Source organism: Acanthochromis polyacanthus, chromosome 7, assembly GCF_021347895.1.
Source record: "Acanthochromis polyacanthus isolate Apoly-LR-REF ecotype Palm Island chromosome 7, KAUST_Apoly_ChrSc, whole genome shotgun sequence".
In the NCBI taxonomy this organism is placed as follows: Eukaryota; Metazoa; Chordata; class Actinopteri; family Pomacentridae; genus Acanthochromis; species Acanthochromis polyacanthus.
This window is the reverse complement of record NC_067119.1, coordinates 13,658,993-13,679,861: the sequence shown is the minus strand read 5'-3', so window position 1 is coordinate 13,679,861 and position 20,869 is coordinate 13,658,993. Positions and strand designations below refer to the sequence as shown.

The window sequence follows — 20,869 nt, the reverse complement described above, 5'->3', positions numbered from 1 at the left end:
ACCAGCTAGTTGCAATTGTGTCTCGTTCTGTTCGTGCAGAGCACAGCGGTTTTATCAGAGCTTTTTGACCACATCTGCCTGCTGCCACGGTGATGGTGACAACACTGAGAGTGAGCCAAACCAATACAGTGACAGGCCACGGTGAAATGTAGTCATTTGGTATTTCATTTTGTTTGCCACTTCATTCAACATGTCATTGTTTCACCACTGTTAATTAAAAAAAAAAAAAAGGTAGCCGTAGCGCGAGAAAAAAACACTTCTGAAGATCACGAGGACTGTTGTCAAAAAGCAGTCCTAATTCAGACATTACATTCACATTACCAGTGGATAAGATGGGAGATGAAATAAGCTAAAATGCTGCACAGGCAGGACAGAAAAAACAGGATACAGAGACAACATTTATCAATCTTTCTCAGTTTTACATCTCTAAATATGCACCACGAATGTAGACTGAAATCTGCTGTACTTGCTCAGAATGATCAAACATCAGGTGTGTTCAGCTCACAGTATGATGGCTCAAGTCTCCAACGGACAGCCGATCAGCCACATATGATGCTTTCTCTGCAGTGTGTCACCTTTTCTTATCTGACATGTATCACACTCTGGTTTCCAGCTCCAAATTGGGGTCTGTTTTTCTGCCCACCTGTAGAGGCTCACCACTCCTCACCACCACAGCTGTTCTCTAATGATATGTCGCTAAAGATGGCAGCATGTGCACGCTCACGAGTGTGCAACCGCTCGGTAATCCGATCCTGATAAATAAGGCCGGAGGTGTCAACCTCACTACTGCTGTCTTTCTGTCTTGTTAGTCTAGTTCTCTCTATCCAATTAGACGCAAATCCCATTCAGACTCGACACCCTTTGTGTTCTCCCCTCACCAGCATCAAAGCTCTGGATGTGAGGGATGGAGAGCAATGTGAATGTCTACAGTTGACTTTGACTGCTAATTATTCGATACTGTATTGACACTTGTATGTATCTTTTCTTTCAGTCTTTGCTGTGTGCTTATATGGAAATCCCATTGTCAGGTAAGGACGGCAGTAGTAAGAGAAGGAACGGGAGCTGTGTGAAAAACTGTGTCCACTGATGTTGTCAAGTGTTTGAAAGGTAATCCTGTTGCAAAGAATGAGCTTATAAGACCCATGTTGCCAGCTCTTTTTTTCTGCTTGAGGCCTGTGCTCAAGGCTATATTGTTTTTGGCTTGTACTCGCATAATGAAGTGGAATCTCTCAGTTGAGATGCATCATGGGTAAATTCTGGGCCAGGTTTTGACAGGAAGTCATCAGTGGAAGGTTCATCAGTCACTCTGATTGGTTATGTTGGCGATATGTGCCAGAATTTGTAATCGAATTGTTACGTATTGTCACAAAAAATAGTAAATTAGGTCGAGAAGAAGAACAGAATGTACTGTGCATATTTTGCAAAAAGGAACAAATCCTGAATTCTTAAAAGAGTTTCTCAAGTCACTTATAAATGTAGTTTCATCACATGAAAGTTTGGATCCAAGAGCAGCCACTTTATTAGATTTACCTGTAATATCTCATGCCATCCAGCAGTGCTACCACAAGCTACATTGTCAGTTTTGTCTCAACAAGGTGATGATTCTATTTTATGCTTATTATTGAGGTTTTAGTGGATCGCGGTGGTTCTGCACTGGACTGCATTACATTTAAAAAGGTCCCTGATGTTTTTTTCCCTCTTCATGTGTGTCGGTAGGACTGAAAAAATATAAGGAATACTCAAATCCCACCTCCCACTATGACCTCAGTGACAAGTAATGTAAAATGACTACCTTTTTAACAATATCAATACAAGATGAAAATGCAGAAGTTATGTAAATGTGGAATTTAACTCAGCACTGTTGTGTCAGATTGCATTTACCTAATAAAGGGGCCTGTGAGTGTATATAATGAATCCATACAAGCTTATATTTGTAGGGGCTAGATTTATAAATGATACATTCTTACAAGCATTTACATTTTGCTTCATTACCCAGTTTGAGTTTGATAGGAGAAGAAATGATGAAAAAATACTGTAAATTTTCAGCTAGTTAGTCAGTCAGTAGTGGTTTCCGTGGAGGTCTACATCAGTGAAGTCTGAACTCACATTATTTGCTTAACTTTTCTGATTAAAAGAAATTATTTGCCATATTTGAACCACCCGAAATTTAGTTTGGCTGGTCTTCTTTCTTTAACACAGTTTGTTATTAAGGTGCAAGAAAAGGACATAAATATCCGGCAGAGGACAGATTTATGTCGCTCTAAGAGTTTAAACTTTTTCTGCAACTGCAGCCACACAATAGTCATTGTAAGGAGGTGTGAATTTTAAAGTGACTTTTCAGAACAATTCAAGCAAGCTGTGTCCCTTTCCAGGCTCACATTAAAATAACTTACGATTAAAGTTGAGCAGAGCCTCACAAACTTGTACAAACACTTAACAGAGAGGCTAAAATACTGTGCTGTTATAATCTATTAACTGTTTGATAAAATGTGAAGATTTTCTGCTTTTACTGCACAAAACTACTGGAAATGCACAATTTCTCAGTTGCAAATTCAGTTTCAAAGTTTCTAATAAAATTCCTCCATCAAACCTGCTTCAACTATAGATTTTGAGAAAGTACTGCAGTGTGATGATAGAAAACCGGTACAGCATCTTATCCATGAGTACGAGTACAGTGCAGGCGCAGAGCAGTGCAAAGTGCTGTGGAGCACATGTGGGTCTTTGTAGGAGCTTCGTGCATGAGCATGAGCACATCAGACCATTTACGCCCACATGGAGTGATAGGCTGCACTCAAAATGTACCCATTAGTGTGCAGCCAAAAGTGAGCTTTTGTGAGTTCTACTTCTCCTGCGAGTCCAAGTGTAAAACCGGGCCTGATTTCCCTTCTACTATTACAGTGCAGCAACATAATGTTAGCGCAGTCACATGCACGTCTGTGTCATGCTACAAGCATGTAGTGCAAAGCTTAGGGTGAAGCTGACGGCAGGGTCTGCTGCTAGCATGAATAAAAGTGAGAGTCCAAGTAAGTCTGAGAGGGAATAATGTCTAAAGAAGAGGTACTTCACACCTCACTGCTATAAAGCAATAAAACCTCCATGCTGGACCTGATTTCACCATAAAACCTAGCAACTCCTGGCAGCAGCAATGCGTAGTTTTAGAAATCCTCTCTGCTCAGCTTCCTCGTTTCTTTTTTCTCTTTCTGCATCAAGGTTGTCTCTATTATTGAGTGGTGTTATGAAACCCATCTACATTCTTAACTACCTCTCAGGTGAGTGTTGGAGACGGGGGAAGGTGTGTTACTATAACAACCGAGTCAAAGGAGGAGCAGTCTGACTTTTGACATTAAAAGTTGAGTCTGGTGAGGAGGAGGGGGAAGTGGCAGAGGAGGAGGCGGAGTAGGAGGTAGAAAGACTCTGAAACTCTGCCTGCGCTGAGGAGGCCTTTGCTGTAAAGCAGAACTTCTTTTGTGCCCTTTTGTTTGCCGTTCCTTTAATAGCAAGGCTTTTCTAGCAAATCAATGCTGTTATACAACAGGTAGTCAGAGAGCTCCCCCCTCCTGCCAACAGCAGCTCCCTGCTGCATTAGCTGATACTTATATATTTTCATTCTACGTTTTCCAGCAGAATTACATAACCCCAAGATCCTGTCCACAGATTAATGTGGAACTGGCAAAACATGAAAACTGGAAGGAATTTTTCAAAGATAAATGTTTATTCATCTACATTTGAACATGGTTAACTCATCGTAAATTAGAGCTTTTGGACTAAGTTCTTGGAAAAGAAAATAAACTAATACCTAAATACCAGCTCCCATTGATTGGATGCAGCTTTTAAGCTTTGACTACCCAGAAGGCAACACAACAGTACAACTCCAGAAGCCCATAAATGGTTTCCATCACTGTGGACTGAAGTGGGAGCTTCACCCTGCGACTCAAAGAGGCACAAACTCAGAGTCTGTGGTTTGTCCAGTCCACTGACCCGACGGCTACACAGCTGTTATTGTGCTGAACAATCGGCCTCAAAACAAAGTGGCTCAAGTGCAAGATCACATACATGTTCCCTAAGCTCAGTGGGGACCATCTGAGTTGGTAAATCCTTTCTCCTCAGAGAACCGACAGCCTGGAGGGCACTAATACAACACGAACACCAGCCACTGTTAAGAACACAAAGACTCCTCAGTGCTCCTGTCAAATTGTTAGTTTTGTCTTTTGGTGGGCTTTTTGCAGCCTGCTTGAAGGCTGAAAACAAGAGCCAATATCAGCAAATCACTGCTATTTCAAGCATTAGAGTGTATCACGACAGATCCAGTTCAAGTTCTAAAGCAGTACTAATAGTTTTTTGACTATTTGAGGGCATTAAAAGAAGCCACAGACAGCATCTAAAGGTGAAATGGTTATTTTGTTTGCAAACAGTGTAACATGAGGATTCATTTGGAGTCAAAGTTTTGCCGTCCTTTCATAGCTCTGCTCAGAGGTTGAATACTTGTCTTTTTTCGGCCATTGTAAATGCCTCATTATCTTCACCAATTAGTCTCTGTGCTGTTTGGTGTGTTGCAGGTGACACACAATCAGTGCATCAAAGCGTTCTTGCTAAAAAGAGCTGCCCATTGCTGCTGAATTATGCCAACAAAAAACACAAAGCTACAATCCAAATTATATCTAATAATAGAGTGATATTCCCTGTATGTTTGTTACTACAAGAAATACGTTTCACATTACATAAGCAGTTTGATCCATTGTTGCTATAAAAATATTGATTAGTGCCGCTTGATATTAATTAGCTGACTGCCCACGCTTACTTATTATTTCTTTAAAAATTGATAATTTCACATTTCATCTCATATGGGTTGTTATTCAGATGGTGGATGGTAAATTAATGGAAAGTCTTCCCTCGAAAGACATATCATACAGTCAGCAGGTGTACAGAGTAAAAGTAACATAACATGAGCCACAAAAACCTCCCTGAATCCGACAACTTGGCCAAATAAGTTGCAAGAAACAAAATCAACCACAAAAGTTAAATTTTTCCATATTTAGACCTCTTATTTTCAGTGCATAAGTGCTTTCAAACTAACCATCACCAGGCATTTGCCACTCTCAGTGGTTGCCATCTTGACTGCATAGTTACCATCAGTCAATTCAGTCAAAGAATGTGAACAGTTTTGTGTCGTAACCAATGACACAACCTAAAGCAAACAGCCAAGGTCAAACTAATAATGAGTTTTCTGTGCCGACAGTATTGATCCAGCTCTTCAACAGAAATGGGTAAACTCAAACAATTTCAAGTTCTCTCCAAAGAAACAACAATCGAGTTGCCGATGTTGGTATTGATAACACAAACACACCTCTCTGTCATGTTCTCTCAGCGCGTCATTTATCTGTTCAGCCAAACTGGAGATACGCAACATTGTGCAACACCCGAGGACTCCTGACTGCCAGTTCACATAATCCCAGCAGAAAACACATACACACACCCACACACTCAGACACACACCATAGCCTCTGGGTCTAAAAGTCAAGTCCCTTCAACCTGCGTTCTTCCTAATGGCCAGTAGGGGGCAACTTCAATGGTAAAGATGTCTATGAGAAAGTGACTCTACTTCTCATTTGATTTATTAGCTCAACAAACATTTTTCAAATGAGTTCATGGTCTAAATCACCACTAAAGTCTTCTTCAGTACAGCATGATGTTCATTTTGTACATTGTGGTACAATTTACAATTCTACAATTTCATTTAGCAGACTCTTTTATCCAAAGCAATGTAGATCTGAGAGCAGATGCAACACAAGCAAAGTTCCAGTCATGGTCCTGTTGACAGTAGAATAGTCATGTATATAATTGAAACATTTTTGTTACTTTTTCTCATAAAGAATATTTTCATTTAAGCTTATATTTGACTACCCAAAATTAAGATCCCATTTAATACCATGGTTAACATGAATTATAGATGCACATAACCAATCTAGCTAGCTAGTGCTAGTGGTAGCTGATAGTCTAGTGAATGCTGCGCTAATGGTATCTGGCCCGACTGGTTTTTACCCCGCAGTGTTAATTATATACTGTGGTGGTGTTAACCCTATGATCTGCAAAACCTGTCAGTGGGTTTCAAAGCATTTTGTCCTCGCAAAAAAAGAAAAAAAAATACACAGCTAGGAACTTTAACAACTTCAAGATTTGTTAGACTTTCAACTTTCCGTGAGTCGTTGAATCTTTCACCTCATTTGGGAAAGTTAATCAAATCGAAGCTCAAAAACATGTTTTTATTAAAATCACCTCATTCCACATGTATAATCTTTTCTAAATACCAAAAATAAAATCTTTGTAGTAACCAGATTCTCTACAAATACTACATATTCAGTGTTCCTCTACACAAATGTGAAATTATCAGCGATCCAGCTGCGACCAGCCATCACTGGACAAAAACTTCAACAATATTTTGGTTGAACTAAGCTGATGTGCACGCTGTGTTTAAACAGTTTAAATAGGAGAGGAATATAAACATAAATTCTAAATATCACCAGTAAAATGACTACAATAAGCATAGTTACTATCTTCCAGTACTGGTAACATACTGGCACTTTAAAAATCTTGCACATGTTGGTTCTTGCTTTCTTGTGACATAAATAATCAAAGAAATTCAACTTTCACTTTTGCTTTTTTTAAGATTTATGGCATTAGAACTGTGTCACACTATTATGCACTAAACCCTGAAGCCTGACATATCTCTAGCCACATCTTCTGTCTTTTGTGAACCTTTGTCTCTGAGCCGTTTCTGTGCGCACCATTTCACTGACTGCTGACAAGCCGGAGCAGGAAATATGCTATTAAGACAAGCTGACAATACATTTGGATCACATAATTCCTTGTAAGCACAAAGGTAGATATCGGTCAGCCTGTCATCAGCCTTGATTATGTGGGAGTGTGATGAGGATAAAATTAGGCCTGCTGCAGTACAACACATAACCCACAAACAATTAGAATGAAATCTTTCTCTTTTTTCTCTCTTTTCCATTACGTCCTGCTCTCTTGCAGGATATTAACGTTATAGATCTAGCTTCCCCGCAATTCTACTTCATTTTCAAGAGCTGCTCTGCTGCCGAGGCCCCTCTGGTGACTCGTCTCGCAGCAAAACAAACAATCGTGAAAGTCTGCAGAGCCAACAAGCACATGCAATCAAACACAAATACAGACACACACACACACACACACACACACACACACACACACACACACACACACACACACACACACACACACACACACACACACACACACACACACACACACACACACACACACACACACACACACACACACACACACACACACACACACACACACACACACACACACACACACACACACACACACACACACACACACACACACACACACACACACACACACACACACACACACACACACACACACACCTCTTAACCAAAGGCCATTACCTCGATGATTAAGTGGGCTGGTGTCAAGATTTCCACGATGCTTGAGGATTTATGGAGATGACTAGATGCATGTTTGACTAAATAAATTCTGTAACCTGCCCCAAGTGTTTTATCAGTGCTTCTCTTCTTCTTTTCCCACTCATCATATCTTCAAATCAGTATTTTTTTTCTATCAGTTTCCATTCACAAACATGCACTTACGTCTCTGATGAAGTATTCCAGCGTAGCATAGGCAATGGCAATCCCATCGTGGGTGCTTGTGCCTCGTCCCAGTTCATCAAGGATGACCAGTGAACGTTCTGTCGCATGGGAAATTATCTCCGAGGCCTCTGTCAGCTCCTCCATGAACGTACTGCGCCCCTTATAGATGTTGTCTGAAGCTCCCATCCTGAAAATCAGTTAGGCATAGAAAAAAAAAGGCATGTCAAATGTTACAAGTATGAGCAGGAGAGAGTTGTGTCCTAATCAGAGATGGTCATTGTGTCAGTTCAGTCCATTATAGAGCCATACAATTTTTCTGTGAGATACATTTGCGCACACAAATGATTGTTTAAAAGTGTAAAAGTGTCATGTACCGACTTCCCTGCTGCATCTGACAGCATAAACAACTGAAGTTTACCTAAAGTTGTAATAATTACAGGAAATATAGTGAATCTGGAGCCATTTATCAATGCCTTTCAATACCAGTTTGATCTATTTTTTTCCTGTCCTTTACAGAATGGCAACCGTGTAGTGACATCACACTCAGAAAAGTTATATATTTGGAACAAATAAATCCTGAGAATGATGGACATACAGTTATTAACTCTATGAACCCTCAAATCCACAAGCAGGTTTGAGACATGTAGCTTAAAAAAAACGCCAAAATTACGTAATTTATCAGAGCAGAAACAATAAAAACAGATTTTCAACTTGCTAACACCCAGTGAACTATTCAGCTGTGAGATGGTGATCCATCAAGAAATTTAACCAAGTTTAAACCTAAAATTGTAATATATTTAATCAAAATTCTCATTTAAACATTTACCACAAATAAAATGGTAGCACTGAGAACATTCTGTAAAAAGCAAAAAATTCTGAACTACTTGGCACATCCATGAAGCCATTAGTGACTTAGCTGCAGTCACATGACAAAAAATCATGGATTGTGTTGCTGAAATAGGCTGAACTACAGGCTGTGTTTACACAGAGCAGAGAAGAGATAGGTATGGATACAAATAAAAAAATGAACGTAGTAAAATCTCTCTAGTATGTTGCTTTTTTATGCTCTCTACATCTAGACATGCTTATGCTGTTTCCATTGAAGTGCAGGAATTTAGAATGCAGTGAAAATGATCGCATCTAGCAAAAATGTGAAAGGAACAAAAAAAAAATGCCCAAAAACTGCTTGGAATTCAGGGTTTAAGAATAACTGAAAATTAATAAAGCACTCTTATATACATCACAGAACATAAAGTGAAAGTTATTAAACCTGGTGACAGAAGTACAACATTCTGACATGATAATTTTACTTGTGAGGCCTCCCAGATGCTGTGAATGATATCTATCACTATGACATACTACACAGAAGAAAACAAACAACTGCTGCGCTTAATGCTCATTTTCATTTATGAAGGTCCTGGCTGTTGATTTGGTATAATCAACATTTGGAAGCACAGTAAAAATCCTGATCCCACCAGGAAATTCAGTATCACAAGATTTATTTATTTATTTTTTTTACCAATTCTTCATCTCTTTTAAAAATCTATTAAGCTATTTACAGAAAACATACAGTATAACACTTAAATTATTTTTTTTTAAACTTGTTTACTTTTTCAGAAGCTCAGCAATGCACACAATACATATAGTAGCACATTTACATTTGGAAGCAAGTTTTATGCAATATGACTGAATTAACTGTACAAAATGCCATTTTCAAGCAAGCTATGCACTTAAACACAAGCCGCCGTCATTGAAAAATAGACATTAAATACTAAAAGGGCCATCTAACAGAAAATAACATCAAACAATAAAATAAATACAACTGATGAGTTGTAATTATAAGAATTTGTTGCAAGAAAATTTGAATTGGTGTTCATTCGACTGCAGACTTTCATGTGAAGTCAAAAAATGAAGTCACTCATATAATTAACAAACTGCTGTTGTTCTTCCAGAAATCCCGAAACCACCCACAAACAGGCAAACAAAGAATCTGCCATCTTTCTCACAGTGAACCTGCTCCTACACATTCTTTTTCGAGGAGAAACACTAATGCGCCATAAAAAGAGAGTGAGAGTGAAAAGGACGGGTGTGAAGAAAACCCCAGAGAGCAACAGAAAGACGTGCCTTTTATATACGGAGCAGACAAAAAAGGAGGAAGTCAAGCAGCTGCTACGAGATGTGGCTAAAGGTGAGAAGGGCTCAAATGGATTTGTTAATTGCATTTTATTTGCTCGTATTGTGCCAAGTGCATAAGACACTCCGCTCTATTCTTCAACATTATGCTCCTTTAACCCTCTGGGCCTCAAACAGTTCACTGTCATATTAAGTCCTGCACCTCTGTGGAAGCAGTGCAACTATGGCTGGAAGTAGAGAGAGCTGAAAAACATCTTCGGTATGACATAATTATAATGTCATGAATCATAAAAAAGAAAAGGCTGAATTATTTTTTTTCCTCAAAAACAGGAAAAAAAGCTAGAATCAACAAGGACAACACATTTCCAAATGCCCTCAGGTGTTACCAACACTTGAAAAAACAAACAGTGGCTCTTCACACTACAGATATGTTGCTACTTATATTTTTTATGTGCTTCCATACTGGTCTCCTCTCTGCCTGCAGTTCATCCCAGTTTAGCCAAAAAAAAAACAAGCCTCGAATTTCTGTCAAGCGACTGTTGGTCACAGCCGAGTCACTAATAGCTTCTCTGCTGCATTGAGACACACAGAATTTTAGATTTTTTACAGCATCTGTTTAGTGTAAACTGTGTATTTTTGGCAATATTTTAAATGAAACATGTAGAATAAGGTGATTTTGATGATATGGAACTTTAAGATGAGATTTGGTTGTGTCGTCTGATGGAACAGCACATGAGTAGTTACAAGAACTGTTAGAAAGTTTTAAAAAATCTACAGTTTGAAGATTTCTTACCATGGTATAATTTGGCGATTAGAAATAATAATAATAATAATAATAATAATATTGAAAAGACATGCCTTTTTGACCCACTGGTCCGTTGGGGGTTCAGAGATTTAAAGAAGCAGCAATCAGCATTTCAGCATTCTTTAAAGCTGTGGCAGGAATTATTTTTCAGTCCAACATAAAAGTATTTTTTGATGTTTCGGGTTAATTGAGTTGACCGTTCAGCTATTTCTACATTTCCTTCAGGTTAAGTTGTTTAATTATTATGATTCATAATTTGTTTTAATTCAGCCTAAGGCATTGCAGACAGCAGCTCATTAAAGACAATCAGCATTCCTCATTCAGCGGGACACAGAGAAATAAGCGCATCAACATCTTTCAAGTCATATTTTTTTTCCAGGTGAACCTCTTCTGTATGACCAAAGTGTTTGGGAAACTAATCTCTACACTCAGCTTTCATTTCAAACTTACAGGCATCATGATGATTCATTTCCATTAAGATAACCGAGTCAAAAGTGTTACAAAATGTATTTCTGTTAACCAAATGGTCATTTTCATTGCATTCCAGTTTACTGACAGCCTGAGTCCTAATGCAGGTCTATTGTAGATGGTAAATAGACTGCTTTACATTTTTTCCTCTTTTCCACTCCTTCACAAGGCAGGGAATCGGAATGGAAACCATGCAATTAGTGGACGATCTGCTCTACCACCTCTTCCTCCTCACTCACAGCCACCTCTAAAAAAAGGACTAGAGAGTGTAACAACACCTCATCTAATATCTCTGTGACGGTCACATTAACCATTTTCCACAAACAGAGGAAAACAGGCCACATTATATGGCAATTTTAAGGGTGTTAATAATGATAATTGGTGAGGTGTCAGGCATGTGCACCTTCGTATGAGCAGGCAGCATCCATCAGGCTGAAATGAGATTCACACAATGAGATTTAGTAGAGAGGAACACCAGCCTCACAGAGTGAAGTGAGAAAGGCTGAGGATACAAAATTATCTTGCTTGAAGTTGTACACTTCACACAGATTTACCAGACAGCGTAGAATGCATGAAATCAATGTATTGGCAAACACTTTAAGGTAAATGATACTGAACGATGTTACAGGAATTTAAGGTCAATGACAGAAAATCAAAAACAGTGGAATGAGACCACCTCAAGTCCACGTCAATAGCTGCTTACTGATTAGCGATATAATGACAACGTGTTGAATTCTCCACAAGCCTCAGAGGCCGTTTTTGAGCTCCTGCGATGCTCCCATAAAGACCGACAGACAGAGAATTGACTCATCTGATAGAAACTCGACTCCAGCTGGATCGCAGATGCCGCATCTCTCTGCCAGTCACTGTTTCTCACCTCTAAATCTGTCTCTTCCTGTCCTGACTGACCTTCAGCATAGTACCTATGAATGAAACCACCAGCTGGAGCCGCTAACACATGAGTTGCCATGGTTACACCACATGCCATTTAGGAGGGGAGGTGTGGCAGACATGCTGCTACATTTCATCAGTTAATTCATAGCGTGCGTCTGAATGCATGGCCAAAACTCTGGGGAAATTATGAGCGATCCATAGTGCTGGGAAGAATCAGATTAAAAAGAACAGTGTTGTTCACTGATGAGGGAACGTACAGCAGAAACACAGCAACGCTCCACCAGCTGGGTGTCCTGCTGGTCTCACTGAGTCCCACCTTCCAGCCAAACACACTGATCCTGAAAATAGAATCCATTTATTGTATTTTCGCATTTCAAGTGTCTATCTGGCAATCACGGATCCTTCTTTGCTTTCAGACTGGTGATTTTGTCTTCTTAAATTGCCATATTGCTCTTAGTTTGATCAGTGAATCCACTGCTGTTATCATCTCATTTAGTTTTTTGAGCAGAAAGTCAAAAACCGAAGCACAACAGCATAAATGTGCTCTTCAACCGTCTTCTATTACCAAACTCACAAAGTAACAAATTAAATTTCAAAGTGACAAACTGATACAGAGGAGAGAATAAATATATATCAGCTTTGCCCTCAAGAAGCAAAACACATTGTGATACAGCACAGGCTGATATCAGGCTGTCGTTTACTGGATCTGATATACAATCAGCAAGTCTTAGATATAGCGTTAGCACTGATGCAAGTTCTGCTATTAGACTTCATTATAACAGAGCTGCAAGTATTTCACAGAGAACCTCAAGTCACGTTAATTATCCGCTGACAAAAACATAATTAGTGCACAGACCACTGAGTGATAACACTGCCCCAACAACAGCTAGAAACACCACCTCTGCTACATTTTCTATGGTGGATTTGTTTCATTTTTTAAATGTTGCTGTTCTTTCTATTGTTTTTGATGGGTTTCCATTCTTAAATGTAATTTTAAGGTAAGTCTATATGGACCACACGCATTTTTCCTTTAAGGTTCCCTGTAGTAAAAATCCATTTTTACTGTGTTTTGTGGTTGTTAAAACTTGGAGGTGGTAAGTAAAAGCTGATGCAAAGACATTTACTTCTACCATTCCTGAACTAGTCGGCCTCCCAGCTTTACAGGGCAATAACATTTTTACTGAGCTGCTATGTTTTGCTGAATTCTGGACCATTTCCATGTAAAATGATCTCTCAGACAGAAAGTTAAAAGCGATAGGAAGTCCTCGTGAAGCACACTCATTCATGTCTGTGCTGGCGGCCACCCTGTTTATCGCAGATGCAGAGAGAGTCTTCTTCCTGAAGGGGGATGGCAGCAGTTCAGCTTCATTTAAAGCTACAGACACAGGTTTTGCAGTCATGGTAAAATTAACCATCTCTGCAGTAATCTGAACTGAAAAACTGAAAGACATATTCTTGGCACATGGGAGACTTTCATTCATTTGTTCAAAGGGGGGACATTGTAGGACCATTAATGTGTCCTTTGTTTCTCTTTGATGTTAGTTATGAAATCAGTCAATTTTTTCACTTCTATTAATGTGCTTTTTCTTCCTAATTTGGTGTTCCAAGTGTCCAGTGTTGCATGGTTTTAAATTTCAGTTCAAGAGACCACTTTGTGTAAGCTAATGGGAATCCACATAAAGAACCAAAAACAAAGAATGAAGCTGAGCAGCACATCATTTCATCCAGATAAAAGAAGATTCATGTTAGCACTTTATCACATAGCCTTTGTCGATTATGTTGCCATGTTCTCTTCAGATTCGTTCTACCGTTTTGAATCGTGGCTTTCTGCAGAGTTCAGTCCTGTTTGATTTAAACCTCCAGGTCTGACTGAACACCAAAGGCCTAACCAGCTCTGTATGCTGCCTACAAGATGGCAGAGGCTCTCTGACGCCGCAGCACTAGAAAAACTCAAAGGACAGAACGAGTCGATGTAGGATAGAGCATTTTTTCCACATGCTCAACATGTGTACAACACCCACCTCGGTGCTGATGCTGCACTGAAAACCTGCTGGCAACAAAACACTCGCTGCTTTTGGTGAGGTGTTGCGAGGATATCAGTCACATTTCTGGACCTCAAGGAAGAAAAAAAAAAAAAGATGCAGAAAAAAAAGGCTGCATTTTCTGATGGGAGGGGAGCCTGCTAAAGACTTTATCAAAACACGGTATAATCACTGCTAAGAGTCCATGGTCGATTAAAGGTCCTTTCAAAACACAGTTTTACATTCTGCTTCCTCTCGCTGTTTCCATAACAACCATGAAGGGATGGAAGAATGTGCTCTATAACCTTCAGGACTCAATACTGGCAAGAAAGCACACACACAGCAGCTGCAAACGTGCACATCAGCATCTGTCAGACACACGCAGGCCGCTGGTGTAACGTCTGCAAAACAAACACGTGTAGAATTATGCTAATGGACGGCCAATTTGTGAAAGAGAAATAATAGCAAGAACACAGTAGCACATTTGAGTGAGCAAGAAACCAAAACAAACAGTCTGTGAAGTGGCATGCAGCTTTAAACCAATCTCCAGATTATTCTCTTTATCCTGTCTGATAATCAATCATATGGATCAGTTCAGACAGGATATCCCATTAGACACCTACGCAGCATCTCATTATCCCCAACCCACAAAGTCTGAACACTCCACTCCAGTAAAACTCACAAGCTCTCCTCTGTCTCCCTCTCACTCAAACACACACATCGCCTGCGCGCGCCCACACACGCACACACACTAGATGAGGCAATTCCCACCGCTGCATCTAATATGCTTGACACAGCGGTGGGAACTGATTGAGCGTTTATTATCAAGACAGATTCTGCTCAGGATCTTAACACTCTGCGACAGAGAGAGGACGAGCAGTCCAATTAGAAACTGATAGGACGACAGAGGTAACAGAGGAGGTGAAGGGAGGACGGCGGCTACAGTGTGGGTGCGTTTTTCTCTGAAGACGGCAATTAGCTGCGAGCTGCATTGTATCTGAGAGAAAAGGAGAATATTAACCTCGAACCTCAGTCAAAGACCTGACGAAGCAACAGAGGCAAACACATGCACAGTTCTGTGTTGCTTTACTTCTGTAGACCTTCAAACTACGGCTGATCTAAAGCTGACATCAATTACTGCCTAAATCAAAGTCTGATCCATAAACAAGCACCAACTATTACTCAAACCTACGTTTTTTTTTTTTGTTCGTTGGTGTGTTTGGTTTTCCCTCGAAATATTCAGATTTTTAAAAAAGTAGATGTGATGGCGCTTCAAAGTGCCAACCATGAGCTGGGAACCTTCATTACGTCATCCCACAGGTCCCTTTCCCCTCATTTCCAGTCATTTCTACCAACATTTACATCATTAGCTCTCCAATTTAAACTTTTGAACTCCAAAGCCCACCAGTAGGCTTGAACACCATGCTGTGTTTGAAATTACACCATTTGTTAGAGCCAGAAACTGTAATAACAAAAAGAATCCTTAGATTTTCAACTTTACGACAGTCCTCTCCAGACAGAGATACTTATCTGGGACATAATTATCCAAATCTCAGCTTAGAACTGTGATATTGTGTCAAAATTACTTCATTTCTCATCTCAGTAGAAAGAAAGACAAAAATAAACTGTGTTCTACCAGGATTCAATAAAAAAATAAACAAAAAAGACAAAAAATCTTCTGTCTTTTTCACAACTGAGAAGCCGGTGACGTGACATTAAGACAAAAAATTAAAACTGGGTTGAACTGCAGGCTGTGTATACGCAGAGGAGATAGGAAACAAGTCTGGAAACAAATCAAAAATGTAAGTAGTAAAATACCAGTAGTAGGTAGATTCACGATTTCTTCCAGTATTGGTCACACCTGTGGGCACTTGGAAAATGTTGTATATGCTAATTCCATGTGTGTTTTATTGTTGTAAAATAAATAATCAAAGACATTTTGGTCTGCTTTTTAGTGATTTATGGCATTTTAACTTTGTAATACTGCACAAAAGTTCCTTTTGAGTTTTCTTGGGGAAAAGGTTTTGTTGTTTTCATAGAGGTGCAGTGAAAAATGAGCCCACAGTGAGAAAAAATGTGACAAAAAAGACTCTCAGGGTTCAAAGGGGTAATGTTGCCCTCTGTAGTTACATATACAACAAGGCCAAAAACACAATCTTCCAAACCTACGGTAAAGTCAGCTTAATATTGTTTGTGATGTTGAAAGTGTTCTTCAGACAGCCTTAGGTAGAGCAAGAAGAGAATTTATTTTAGAAGCCTTTGTTTATTCATATTTTTGTGCTTACCTCCATCTGAGCTGGAAAAACATATTGTTTACACCTGTTACTCTATTCATAAATACAATTAAAATGTACTGTATCACATTACAACTATCACAATGACATCAAGATATTAATAATACACATTATATAAAATGTATTTAAAAGAAATAAACCCCCACACTGAAGGATGGCTGTGAGGGCCATCGTCAAGACAAATGCAAAATAAACTGTATTTCTTCTATATTTAATTGTATTTAATTTTTTATTCCGTTTTTTTCCCTCTGTTACTTTTTGAAATGATTTATGAAGTTGTTGATCCTAATTTATGTATCAACGCTGATATCAATTTTCTTTTTACTAGTATTTTAGATGAGGAAAAGAAAGGTTGGCAGGTAGAAGACGCTGTTGCACTTTTGTGTGTTAATGCTTTGAATACAAGATAATTCAGTATAGAAACATCTAGACAAACTATAGAAATACTCTCTATAGGTTTTTAACTTTAGCATTTTTTTATTCCTCTATGCAATAAAAACACCTTTAAAAAATTCATAATCCAAACACCACAATGTGTCATAATCATTCAGACTGCTCTGTTTTTTGAAACTGGTGTGAACTGACATCTCCATATGAAACTGCTAGAGTGGACTTTCTAGAGGAGATGAATAAATCAATCATTAAATGCAGCTGTAAAGAAAAAAGACAACAGCCTGATTGTAACAGCGTCTCTGTGACACCAGCATCTAGAGGTTTGTTTTTCCTGGCAGCCAGGTTAAGGATGAGACATCCGTAAAGAACGACACACTCACACTTTAAAGCAGCATCATGAATATACATTCATACATAAGCACACGTATATAAAACTCATAAATTATGCAGAATTTTACACAAGTGTGCATCTGCAGGATACAGTGTTTTTTTCTCCGCTAATGGACAGAAACAAACACATTAAGCAAGTAATACCTTTCTTAGCCTGTGACCATGACAACAATAACAGGGCACACTTTCACCTTTATTAATGCGACCTGACAAAAAAGAAGTCCCTCACGCTGAAACAAACAAAAAAATACTTCATTTAAATAGTGTCACCTTCATTATGTGCGGCACGGTCGAGTTTATTTTTAGGACTGACACTCAGACTAATCCCCCATAATCCCATTTTGCTCTTCACCACGCAGGAGGTAGGTGTGTAAGAGGAGGCAAGAAAAAGATGAACAAGAGTTTTTTGACAAGGATGAATCTATTGTTCCATCGTGGTTCGATACGGTACAGCTCCCTTTATTGTAGAAGCCCTCAGACAATAACGCTTTGTTTGAGAGGATCTGTTTTTTGCCTGCTGATGATTCTCATTATGATCAGAGTAGCAGTGAGCTCTGCATGTAGTTTCCAGTCCTGACTACATATTAGTGCGGAACACAGGCTGGTACATGGTCTCCGTTATTCTGCCTCTGCTGCACTATGTGATTAGACCTAATGGCTCGCAGATGTGTGCAATTGTCTTTTTTTGTGGGTTTAAGCATGTTCTCATGCATTAAACCAGTGGGAGCCGCAGCCTTGTCAGCACACCAACAGTATGTATCTGTGTGCATGTGTGTGTACACATGACTACTTTTATCCATGAGAAAATCAGCTGGGGGTTTTAGACTTTATAATAGTGTAATGAGATGAATTTGGCTCACATCTGTAAACATCCAGATCAGGCTTAGCTTTTGGGTTTAAGTTTTTAAGAATCTTGGGCTGGACTGAATTGAGTGGACAGAAGGAAGGAACTGATTATGAAATTTGGAGGTTTATCAAGTGTGGTGCACATTATGTATTTTGCTGTTTTATGAACTTAGAACAAAAAGGATGAAAGTAAATAAAGTTTCCCTCAGTACCTAACAGTTTGGGGCTTTGCAAGGACACAAACTGTTCATTAATCAGATCTGTAAATTAAAATGCACTACTACTCAAGTAACTGCTCAAATCATGTTTAAAACCTCATTTTTTAATGTTTTCTGGAAAATGCTGTACATTAACATATTTTTTTCTGAATCTGAACGACACCAGCCAGGTAATAAGAAGCTCACTGGTGTTCTCCTGCCGTGTTTTTTTTTCCCATCTTTGTTGCATCACACACTTCTGCTCATCACAAAGGGAATTCTTGCTCTGCCTGCAGAACACTTTCTTTTTTTGGCATTTTTTAACGTTCTTGTCATCACAAAATGAAATAAAGCTTAATTTACAGTAGGTTTAGCAGACTGTGTTTTTGACCTTGTTGTATATCAAACTACAGAGGGCAAAGTTAACCCTTTAAACCCTGAAAGTGTTTTTGTCTCATTTTTACTCATTGTGGGTTCAAATTTTACTGTAATATAAAGCACTGTATCATAAAAAAAGAAAAAAAATACATATTATTTTTAATTTCTTGTCTTTTTTTTATTTTGTTCTAATATTTATTTTCTAAAAATAAAAACTTTGTACAACTGTTTGCCCACAGGTAAGCAACACTGGATAACACAGTAACTTCATATATTATGGATATTTTCCTACTTATGTCTTTACTTGTTTCCATACTTGTCTCCATCTGCTCTGTGGAACAAAAATCAACACAATTAAGCCAAATAGTCCCTGAATTTTTGTCTTGTGAATGTTGGCTACAGCCGAGTCATTCACATCTTCATCAATGTGCAAAGTAGTTCAGAATATTTCCTTTTTTACCAAATCGGGTTATTTCAAATGGTGTATTATTGGTGAATTTTCAAATTAGACATCTGCAGTGATTAGGTGAAATATCACAATGTGAAGCTTAGATGGGGTTACTTATACTGATGGAATCAGTATAATATAATCGCATCACAGATGAGTACCTTAAGGACTATTGGAAAGCTTAAAATCCAACTTGGTTTTTTTTAAATTTTAACAGTTTCTGGCTTTGAATGATGGTGCAGTTTTGGAGATTTTTCAACCTAAAATGCTCTTAAAGGAACCAGAAGGTTTGGGGGTTCAGGCGGTAATTATAAATTCTCTCTTTGCCCTACAAAAGGAAGCCAGAAGGACACTTTCTCATCTATATTTTTTTCCTTTTGCCAATATCACAAATAAAATTAAGGTAAAATCACAGCAGATTTTGCAGATTGTGTCTTTTCTTTGTTGAGTATCTAACAAATCCCTTGTTAACTATGCATCATTATGTGGCAACATTAAATCAAACTAATTCAGATTTGTATGTATCTTTTAGGATACAAACGACGACTAAACCTCAATCATGGCGATAATTTGCTTTATTTAATGAACATGTAGTGACCTTACGTTCTTATCAAATGCAGTGTTTTGTCATTTTTGTCCCTCTGTGGTGTTTCATTTGATCCATTCACAGCTATGTAGGTTCCACATGTGCTCGTGTTCATACCTGGTGTAAATGCCATCCAGGATGCCCAGACAGGCCTCAGAGGCCGGAACATAGGAGCCCATCTGAGCCATGACACAGATAATGGCAACCTGGCGGATGTAGGAGCTCTTACCCCCCATATTAGGCCCAGTGATTATCATAGTTCTCCTGCCACCACCCTAAAGGAGAGGAGAGGAGAGGAGAGGAGAGGAGAGGAGAGGAGAGGAGAGAATAACTGTGACATAGACAGAAGGCAAACGAGGAGAGAGACAGAATAAGATATTTGCATGCTGTCCTGCACAGCTGAAGAGGTGGGTGGACTGAAAGCTTGGCTTCTCTTCCTATTGGCTTGTGTTTCTGTGGCAAGATTAACCTACACCCACTCCAGCAGTGAGCGAGGAAGCGTGTGTGTGTGGTGTCGTGCGAGTCTCCATGTGTGTATTCATGTGTGTTGTGTGATCATGTCTGTGTGTTGTAGCGATTTTGTTTCGGCAGCACTGTCTCAATGAGGTAGTGAGCAGGCAAGTGTGTATGTTTCAAAGCTCTCTGAATGAACCTGTGTGTGTGTGTGTGTGTGTGTGTGTGTGTGTGTGTGTGTGTGTGTGTGTGTGTGTGTGTGTGTGTGTGTGTGTGTGTGTGTGTGTGTGTGTGTGTGTGTGTACCTGTAGTTCAGTGTTGTTGGGCACATACTGGTTGTGCTCTCCCATTAGCAGGTCTATAGCAGGATGTCTGCCGTCCCTGATGATAATCTGGTGCTGACTTTCACACACCTCTGGCCTGAACACAACAGAGAACACATTCAGTTAAGCACACACATTTACAGAGGTAACAAGACTAACTCTGAGTGACCTGACACTGAATCTCATCATCAAACTGTGAACTGCTCCTTCCTTTCTCCCTTTGCTGCCGCATTTACTGTCTAAACATTAAGACCATGACTGATGCTGAATTTTAAAGGAGAACAGGGATAACTGACAATGCAAACAATAAATAAATACATTCACAGATATTTCATCACATAAACATGTCAATTAAAACAACACTTTGCACAGATAAAGATGACAGATGATTGTCCCCACAGTGGAGTGACTCATTTGAAAAATCTTTCTGAATCCTTTGCCGGACTCACAGCCATCCACAACCTTCTTCTTCAGAAGGTCTCAGAGAGCTCCTCGGATCTTGGCATGAAGACATGACACACTTGAAAACCAAACAGAACACCAGACCTTTAATGACAGAGGTCTAAATAAAACACCTGTTACTCG

General features: G+C 39.1%; 1 protein-coding gene across 1 annotated transcript in view; it reads right to left on the bottom strand.

The window, feature by feature from the left end:
- msh3 (mutS homolog 3 (E. coli)) overlaps positions 1–20,869 on the bottom strand; it is a 51,433-nt gene that overhangs the window by 6,729 nt on the left and 23,835 nt on the right. Inside the window, exons 19-21 of the mRNA XM_022192324.2 lie at positions 20,267–20,381; positions 19,626–19,783; positions 7,656–7,842 (exon numbers count right to left, since the gene is read on the bottom strand). Of these exons, the coding sequence (XP_022048016.1) occupies positions 7,656–7,842; positions 19,626–19,783; positions 20,267–20,381 (460 nt within the window). The remainder of the gene's footprint in view (positions 1–7,655; positions 7,843–19,625; positions 19,784–20,266; positions 20,382–20,869) is intronic.